General features: G+C 47.8%; 2 protein-coding genes across 3 annotated transcripts in view; one reads left to right on the top strand and one right to left on the bottom strand.

The window, feature by feature from the left end:
* Window positions 1-419: 419 nt before the first annotated feature.
* On the bottom strand, window positions 420-2,919 carry INHA (inhibin, alpha). The gene is made up of 2 exons (XM_006867849.1): window positions 2,649-2,919; window positions 420-1,252 (listed from the first exon to the last, which is right to left on the bottom strand). The coding sequence occupies exons 1-2, from the start codon at window positions 2,917-2,919 to the stop codon at window positions 420-422; spliced, it is 1,104 nt and encodes a 367-aa protein (XP_006867911.1).
* A 758-nt stretch (window positions 2,920-3,677) lies between these two features.
* OBSL1 (obscurin-like 1) overlaps window positions 3,678-9,525 on the top strand; it is a 25,125-nt gene continuing 19,277 nt past the window's right edge. For both annotated transcript variants that reach the window (XM_006867850.1, XM_006867851.1), the window contains exon 1: window positions 3,678-4,914. In XM_006867850.1, the coding sequence (XP_006867912.1) occupies window positions 3,903-4,914 (1,012 nt within the window). In that variant the 5' untranslated portion in view covers window positions 3,678-3,902. The remainder of the gene's footprint in view (window positions 4,915-9,525) is intronic.

Here is a 9,525-nt window from a genome sequence, read left to right as displayed (position 1 = left end):
AGGGGCAGGGGGCAGGTCACCTGAATGCCATGTCAGGTTCAGTTTGCACGAGAGCCAGTTCTGTCTTCAGAGCTTGGAGCACCTTTGTGTTGTCTGCGGGCGTTATAGCTTCCCAATAGCTAGGAGCTATAAATGGTTACAGTTCGTGAACCACAGGCCACTGAGTGATCTGAGGTCCCACAGTCTCATGTTCCTGGATCCCAGATTGTCCCAGCCCATATCAGAGAAGCCTAGGAATGTACGCCAAGTCATATGCACTATGCTGTTTATTGTCACATTACCCTTGAGACAGGAGGTATGGGGGTGGAGGGTGAGCCCTCAGGTGGAGAAATGGAAAGAGAGGGAAGGGAGAAGCACCCATCTTTAGAACTTCGAGGAGAAGCTCTTCCAGCAGCCGTGGGGTCAGGAGGCAGAACCCTTCAGATGCAGGCACAGTGCTTTGTGAGAAGGTTGGGCACCGTCTCGTACTTGAAGGAGTAACCTCCATCTGAGGTGGTTCGGACACGCAGGGACATCATGGTCCCTGGGAGAGCAGCACAGCATGGCTGGGCCCCTGGCACCAAATAGAGGGGCTGCACAGGAGTGGAGGCCACCCCAGGGGTCGGCAGGGGCAGGCCCAGTGGGGTGGGCAGCCCACAGCCCCCATGACAGTAATGGAAGACGAAGCTGGGCGGATGCACAATCCAGTGGTCCCAGCCCAGCTCCTGGAAGGAGATGTTGAGAGAGGCTCTGTGGCAGTTGGCGTGGGCAGCGGGTTCCTCCGGAGGCCTCTGCAGTAGGCGCAGTGCAGCTGGCGACCAAGACCAGGGTAACGGGGGAGTGGAGCGCGGGGCTCTCTTCCCTCCGCTGGATGGTCTGTCCCTGGTGTGGGCCACCAGGAAAGGCATAGTTTCAGGCTGGGCTGAGCAGGAACAGAGTGGGCAGCGCAGCAGGAAGACCAGCACTGGGTGGGTAAGCAGGGGCAGAGCTGAGGGGGCCAGGTGCAGTACAGCCCAGCGAGGGGGAGCTTGGCCCAGTGACATGGGAACTGCCATAGGCCCCCCAGACGACAATGTCAGCAGACCGAGCAGGGGCTCAGAGCTATTGGGGGCTGCTGGGCCTGGCCCGTCCAACCCGGTGTGGAACCACAGCTGGGCTGAAGTCACCTGGCGGCTGCGTGTGTGTTGGGATGGCCTGAAGATATAGGTGAAGAGGCCCTCAACAGCCTCCTGAGCCAGCCCTCCAGCATCTGGCTGGTCCTCACAGCTGGAGCCTGTGGAGAAAGAAGGAAAAGGCCAGGGCAGGCCTGATGACCAGGGTTTGGAATTTTCCATTCACCAGGGCAGACTGCGTGCCTAGCATTCTGCTGAGCACCTTACCACATCTGGGGATTCCATGCTCTTGGAAATGACATACTTTACCCATTGTTTAGTTCATCACCAAAAGGACTTAAGAAAACATTTCACATAATATTGCCAACTTCTGTCTGAAGCGGCTGTACCAGTTCATACTCTCATCTGCAATGTGTAAGAGGCCCTGGTCCCCTTGGCCTTCACCAGCACTGACAATTGTTGGACAGATACTGTGCAGTGATACTTTGGGTGGTAGGTATATGGGTATTTATCTTATTCTTTATAATATCTTTTTAATGTCAGAAATATTGTATGATAAACTATTTTAAATAACTCTATTTTTTTAAAAAACACCTATTTATTTACTTTAAAGGAGCTCTAGTAGTGTAGTGGTTACGAATTGGCCTGCGAACCTTAAGGTCAGCAGTTCAAAACTACTAGCTGTTCCATGGGAGAAAGAAGAGGCTTTCTGTTCCCATAAAGATTTACAGCCTCAGAAGACCTGTACAGGGTCGCTATGAGTTGGAACCGATTCCACGACACATAGCCACAACCACCATTCACTTTAATGATTGCATTTCTCCCTATGTCTCTTGCTACCTTCATCTTTCCTCTGCTAACCTCCCTCTTGTTGTATATTGTCTGCCTTGTCATGTTAACATGTGTCTACTCTCTAGCCCAGGGGTGGGGAATATCCAGCCTGCGGGCCATAAAAGCCCTCAAAATCATTTGGTCTGACCCTACCAAGGCAACTGCAGGCAGGATTTGAAATTCAAAAAATTTAGGAGCTTTTTTCATAGCAACATAAATTTATATTAAATGATGTTATAAATATCCAAATGGCCATTGGCACAAAAAAGGTTCCCCATTCCTGCTCTAGCCCATGAATAATCTCTGCACCGCCCCCACTCCAACCATCATAGATGGTTTCTTTCATCAAGAAAACCTTCCGTTTTAACTTTTTACAACATTGGTCTCATACAATGTTTGTCCTTTTGTGATAGACTTATTTCACTCCCCATTATGTCCTCTAGGTTCAACCATGTCAATAACTCCATTTTTCAAAAGACAAGCTAACAACGAAATATAAAGTACACAAGGCCCAGCTCAGACTACAAGGCAATTCTTTCCAAGCAAAGACTGTTGGCATCATTACACTGACATAACCCACCATCATCAAGTCCATTCTGATTCATACCGACCCTGTAGGTCAGAGCAGAAATATGCCCGTAGGGTTTCTCTGACTGTAAATCTTTACGAGTGCAGACCACCATGCAGCCTCTCAAAGTGGCCCTGCCAGTTCACCACCCTCATTACCTGTGGCGGGGAAGAGGATGGCCTGGGAGACATCCTCTTCCTCAGACTCCGAGCCCCTTCTCACGAAGCCACCCAGGGCATGTCTTCGAGGCAGCCGCCTGACTCCAGGCTCCCTACTTTCCCCGGTCATTGCCGGGGGCCCCAGAGCATCCAGGAACAGTGCCTTCACCTTAGCCAGAACAAGTTGCTGATCCACCTCTGGCCCATGGCAGCCATGCCCACCCTGCAGGGTCAGCAGCAGAAAGAACAGTAGTAGCCTCAGGGGTACCATTGTTCACTTGGTCAGTGCCAACCCACACACAGCCTGTGTACCCCTCTGTCAGGGTCTTCCAAGGAGCTCTCCACTCCCTCCTCCCCATCCCACCACCCGCCTCTTCTACCCTTCTGGCCTCAGTCTTCACCAGTCCTTCCCACGCCCAGCAGTCCCAGATGCCCCTGCCCATGGCATTGAGACTTCCTATCTCTGACACAGACGTCTGTGGCCCTGAGCCTTATCTCCCACTCCCGACAGGAATGTGAGGGAGGGGGCTGGTGAGGGCTTTCACCCCAAGTGACCTACCCACACTTGCAACCCCTCCCCCGCTACACACACACACACACACACACACACACACACTGTGAGTGTCACAACTCAACAGCCAACACACAGGTGGCATCAAGTGGGACAGGAGCCTGGAAGGTGGGGTCTGCCAGCTCCTTAAGGTGTTGTCAGGGAAACAGACTGGCTAGCTCCTCACACTTTCTGGGGGCCCCTTGCAGCTAAGCAGCTGCTCAGCCGGCCCTGAGGACTGAGGTTAGAACTGGGGCTAGGGCGGGGGGCAGGTGGTCCCGCCTGCTCTATACTTAGCCTGGAGGAGCCAGTCTGGGCTCTTGTCCTCCAGCTGTGTCATCAGAGAATATTTTTGGGATTGGCAGCTGCAGGCGCCTCTGCCACTCAGGCCCTAGGCGGGCAGGCGGCAGGGGACCTGGCGGCTGGAGGTGGGAGGGAGGAGGGAGAGAGGCCGGGCGGTGGGAGGGGGCTGGGAAGAGAGGCTGGGAAAGCAGGAAGCCAGGCTGCGCAGGCCAGCAGGAAACACTGCCCCCTGAGCTCGGGCTACGGGCCTGGGAGTCTCCGCGCAGCACCGCAGCTCCAGGCCGAGGGTAAGGAGGCGATCCGGGAGTGGCGGCCAGGAGAGCTCCGCGGTCCCCACGTCCCCGCCCCCGCGTGCCCCTCTGTGTCCCCCGCGTCCCCGCAGGCCGTCCCAGGCCTCCACGATGAAGGCGGGCTCGGGGGCCCAGGGGAGTCCTCCATGCTTCCTGCGTTTCCCGCGGCCCGTACGGGTGGTGAGTGGTGGCGAGGCCGAGCTCCAGTGCGTGGTACTGGGCGAGCCGCCGCCCATTGTGGTGTGGGAGAAGGGCGGGCAGCCGCTGGCGGCCTCGGAGCGCCTGAGCTTTCCGGTCGACGGCGCCGAACACGGCCTGCTGCTGAGCGGAGCGCTGCCCACCGACGCGGGGGTCTACGTGTGCCGTGCCCGCAACGCGGCAGGTGAGGCCTACGCGGCAGCCGCCGTCACCGTGCTCGAGCCACCGGCGCCTGAGCCCGAGCCACCGGCCGCCGAGCACCCACTGCCACCGCCGGGGGCCGGGGAGGGAGCCCCGGTGTTCCTGACCGGGCCCGGGTCACAGTGGGTGCTGCGGGGGGCCGAGGTGGTGCTGACGTGCCAGGTGGGGGGCCTGCCCGAGCCCACGCTGTACTGGGAAAAGGATGGGATGGCCCTGGACGAAGTGTGGGACAGTAGTCACTTCGCGCTCGTGCCGGGCTGCGTCGAGGGCGGCCGGGGCGTGAGCCTGGCGCTGCGCATCCTGGCAGCGCGGCTGCCCGACTCGGGCGTCTACGTGTGCCACGCCCGCAACCCGCACGGCCACGCGCAGGCCGGCGCGCTGCTACAGGTGCACCAGCCCCCCGAGATCCCGCCAGCGGACCCCGAGGAGGCGCCCCCACCTGTGGTGGAGCCGCTCAAGTGTACGCCCAAGACCTTCTGGGTGAACGAGGGCAAGCACGCCAAATTCCGCTGCTACGTGATGGGCAAGCCCGAGCCCGAGATCGAATGGCACTGCGAGGGTCGACCGCTGCAGCCCGACCGCCGCCGCCTCATGTACCGCGACCGCGATGGCGGCTTTGTGCTCAAAGTGCTCTACTGCCAGGCCAAGGACCGCGGGCTCTACGTGTGTGCTGCGCGCAACTCAGCTGGCCAGACGCTCAGCGCAGTGCAGCTGCATGTCAAAGGTGCCGCAGCGCCCCCGGGAGACGGGAGGGAAAGACGAAGAGACCCTTCTCAGCCCTCCACCCAGCCCCCAGGACTGTCAGGATTTCTAGAAACTTCTTTAACTCCTCTAGGGAGTTTGAGGCAGAAGGTGCAAAACCACTCTGGAAAAAAAAAAAAAAAAAAAAAAAAACGGCTGGAAGAAATGGTTGTTATGTGACCCAGAGGGGCGTTGACCTATTCCAGATCATTAGTTTCCCGCCGTTTGTTGCTGTTTTTTAACTGTTCTCCTCCACTGAAATCTTACCTTTAGCCCCTAACATAACTCATATAAAACAGATCAAAGATCATTTTATAGGTGTAAATTTATGTCCAAATTCTAACATGTACTTGTAAAGCTAATCAGGAGAACAAAGGGGCTATTTTATTGGATACAAACATTTTAAATGGTGGTTACCTTCATAACCCCATCTGGTCTCTGACGCCTGCAGGGAAAGTCTGACTGCAGAATTCCTGGCTGACTCCACTGCACATAACCACCACCATCAAGTGGATTTCTACTCACAGTGACTCCATATGACAGAACAGAACTGCCCCCATGGGGTTTTCTAAGCTTTAATGTTTACAGAGCAGATCGCCAAGCCTTTCTCCAACAGAGCTGCTGGTGGGCTTGAGTGCCAGCGTTGTTAGCAGTCAAGCACATACATACTCACTGTACCACCAAGGCGCTTTACACTAAAAACCCCTGCTATTGAGTTGGTTCCGTCTCATAGCGGACTCTATAGGACACAGTGTCACTGTTCCCTTTACAGTTTCTAAGACTAAATCTTTTTTAAGAGAAAACAGCCTCCTCTTTCTCCCTCAGAGCAACTGGTGCATTCCATGGGTTAGCAGCCCAACTCTTAATCCACTGTGCTAACAGGGCTCCTTTTTATACTAAAAGGAACCTTAGGAAAGGAAGAATAACCTGCTTTTTTTTTTTTTTTTTTTTTTTTTGAATTGAGTGAAAGTTGGCATCAGTTTTACATTCAACAACTCATGCACCTGTTTCATAGCGACCCTGCACAGGGTTTCCGAGGCTGTAAATCTTTACGGGAGCAGAATGCCTCATCTTTCTCCCGCGGAGCCACTGGTAGTTTCGAACTGCTGACCTTGCGGTTCACAGCCTGATTCGTAACCACTACGCTACCAGAGCTTATCATAGAAATTATTAATAAAATTCACTATTTAATAGTTATAGCGCATATAACAGAAGCATTCCCTTTGCTATTCTGTAAACTCTTTCTCAAATAACAAAAGAAGATAAGAGAAAAAAACTGTGAAGTAAGAGTATAAAAATGTACACAGTCTATTGTTGTTAAATGCAATCAGTGGCTCTGACTCATAGAGACCCTGTATAGGGTTTCTGATGAGTGGCTGGTGAGCTTGAACTTCCAATGTTGTGGTTCAAACAGACCTTGCAGTACAGTACATTAACCCTTCAAAATTGTAATCAAAAGAGTGTTGGAATTTATCCAAACAGAATATGCATGCACTATAATATTATGAAAGAATGCAGTCTTCATTAATACAAATCTACCTCTATAATTTCTATAGAAAATTTTGCCAGCTGGAGGAAAGGCTATGAAATTGTGATGACGAATAAGCTTACCTGAAGAATGCCAATGCTAAACAAGAGTGGATTTTTGTGGTTTGGTTATCATTTAGACTATATTTCAAAAACAGAAAAATTAGAGCCTTGATAAATTTTCATTCAGAGATATTAAAAAACTTACATTCATAGATATTAGGATTTTGCCTCATTTGTAAAGTTTATATGGCCTTTCATTTGTATTAGAAAGTTAAAATAGTCCATGATTCAAATTTTGATTTGATTGTATTATACAAAATTATTGAACTGAACTCATAAAAATTAGAATAATTCACTATATCATCTGAATAATCAATAGATCTCTGTAAAACAATTAAAAAGTAGACAGTGTTAGAGATTTACTCAGTTCCCTAAATATTAAAATGATTCAATGAGACCACCCATTGTGCTTTTTTCTCAGGATTCTTCTTATTTTTATTATTAACCACAAAATGCCTTGTAATCCAACTACCACTATTGGTACAATTCCCTAACCGATCTAGATTTTAAATTTTTTAATCACACATTCTTTAAATAGGCACAGGATGCCTAAACTTTAATTAATGTAAACTAAAATTAGTTGATGGAAAAGCTTAATTGAACATTAAGTTTAGTAGTGATGAGATGCTATAAAAAGTGCATTCATATATTCAAAGAGCAGAACTTCACCGAAAAAAGATTCTGTCATAAAAGATTTACTAATTCACAATAAATATTTTACAAATCATAGTATATAAAAAAAGGTGCACTGGCTTCGTCCCTAATCTTCACGTTGTTGTTGTTGTTAAGTGCCATCAAGTAGGTTTTGATTCATAATGACCCTGTTGCACAAGGTTTCCGAGGAGCAGTTAGTGGGTTTGAACTGCCAACCTTGTGGTTTGAAGTCTGGTGTTAATCCCTCAGCACCACACCAGGAGTCTTATCTTTACATTGTTGTTGTTGTTAAGTGTCATCCAGTCGGTTCTGATAGCCACCCTATATAGGGTTTCCAAGGAGCAGTTGGTGAGCTTGAACAACCAACCTTGCAGTTCAAACTGACTTTACAGTCTGACTCATTAGCCCACAGCACCACACCAGGACTACTCCTCTTAAAAACTGTAAAAGTATCTAGAAGAGTGAAGTGGGGGAGGGGTTTGGTGATGGTCAAGAGGGACTCTCACAAACTATGTCTTCTGCAAAACTAGAAGAAACATAAATGTGACAAAGTTACATGAGACCTATAAATCTTCAGGAGAGCTTGCAAGGGTACGTTGTATCCGGGACAAACTGGGAGTTTTGACTGGTTAATTGAAGCCCTTATATAGTGCTGTAGGGCACACACTGGACTCAAATTTGGCAGTTCAAACTCACCAGCTGCTCCTTGTAATCCTGTACAGGGCTTCTATGCATTGGAACCAACTTGATAGCACTTAACAACAATAATAAATATGAAAAATGGTGAAAAGATTGAAATTGTCAAAGTCTTCATTTTGTTTGGATCCACTATTACCACTTTTGGAAGCAGCAGTCAAGAAATTAAACGATGAATTGAATTAGGCAAGTCTGTTGCATAAGATCTCTTTAAAGTGTTCAAGAGCAAAGTTGTCAGTTTGAGAATTAAGGAACATCTGACCCAATGGTATTTTAAATACAATGGTATTTTAAATTGCCTTGTATGCATATGAAAATTGGACAATAACTAAGGAAGACCTTAAAAGAACTGATGTGCTTGAGTTATGGTGTTGGAGAAGAATTAAAAGTCCCATGGACTGTCAGAAGAACAAGAGCACCACAAGAATGTTCCTGAGAAGCCAGGGTAACCAGACTTGGTTTCTCATACTTCAGACCTGGTTAAGTGGAGGGTCAGTGAAGGGGAGGAAGACCCCCAACCACCTGGTTTGGCTCAGTGGCAGCAGAAATAGACTCCAGCAAAACAATGATTGTGAGGATGGCGCAGGACTGGGCAGTGTTTCATTCTGTTGTGGGTCAGAACAGAAATGATGGCATCTAACAACAACAATAACAATTAGCAGCTCCTTGGAATCCCTATACAGGGTGATTATGGGTTGGAGCCGACTTGACAGCACTTATCAACAACAACAACTATGTCAAAGATTAGCAAATACACATTATCATCAAGAGAGAGTCATATCTTGAGTATCAACTTAAAAACTGAAATTTTTTTTTTATTTTCCAAAATATTTATTCAAATAGGGAATAAAGTTATTGATCGACTGATTAGAAAAGAGAAAATTAACTTGTGGATACAGGCAAATGTAGTCTCATAGGTACAGTAATATGCTTCAAAGGTCATGATTTCAAAACGAAAGAAGAATACATTTATAAATTATTTAAATCAAGAAGCTGGAAACTTTACAGAAAATCTAAAAGGGAATAAACACAAACTTTACAGAAAATCTGAAAGGGAATAAACAATATCAAAGTATTAAATTAGTATATTATTTTAATTAAGAGACATATAATAAATAAATGAAAATTTTGTGTATTGTGGATGGGAATGAGAAAGAAGAGTGGTGAGATATAACATTAACTCTCTGAAAAATGTCATAAAATAATGTTGGTCACAAAACAGGAAATAAAAATTAATCTTATGAAATTACTTTTAATAGACCTACAGATAGTGTGGCACTGTAGAATCAGCACTGGACTGCTACAAGGTTGGTGGTTCAAACCCACTAGCTGCTTCTGGGAAACCCTACGCAGAGTTGCAATGAGTCAGAACTGACTCAACGGCACTTAATAACAAAAGATGAGTCCTGGTGTGGTGCTGTAGGATAAGCACTGGGCTGATAACAACAAAGTTGGCAGTTCAAACCCACTAGCTGGTCTTGGAAACCCTATATAGGGTTGCTATGAGTCAGAACAAATTCGATGACACTTAACCACAACATTTGAATTTGAAAATATTATTGAAATAGTTTTCTGAAAACAAATATCAATATTGAACATAAAGTAAAAATTAAATTGCAAATAAATTAACCAAGAGAAAATGAAAATAAATTAT

The sequence above is a fragment of the Chrysochloris asiatica genome, unplaced genomic scaffold, assembly GCF_000296735.1.
Source record: "Chrysochloris asiatica unplaced genomic scaffold, ChrAsi1.0 scaffold00110, whole genome shotgun sequence".
In the NCBI taxonomy this organism is placed as follows: Eukaryota; Metazoa; Chordata; class Mammalia; order Afrosoricida; family Chrysochloridae; genus Chrysochloris; species Chrysochloris asiatica.
Note: the sequence above shows the minus strand (reverse complement) of the source record. Positions and strands in the feature narration are given on the sequence as shown.

Excerpts from the sequence above, each read along its gene's own strand:
- INHA (XM_006867849.1), bottom strand. The coding sequence starts at position 2,919 with ATGGTACCCCTGAGGCTACTACTGTTCTTTCTGCTGCTGACCCTGCAG. Across the intron at positions 1,253-2,648 it reads CATCCTCTTCCCCGCCACAG|GCTCCAGCTGTGAGGACCAG; the intron begins GTAATGAGGGTG and ends CTTTCTCCACAG.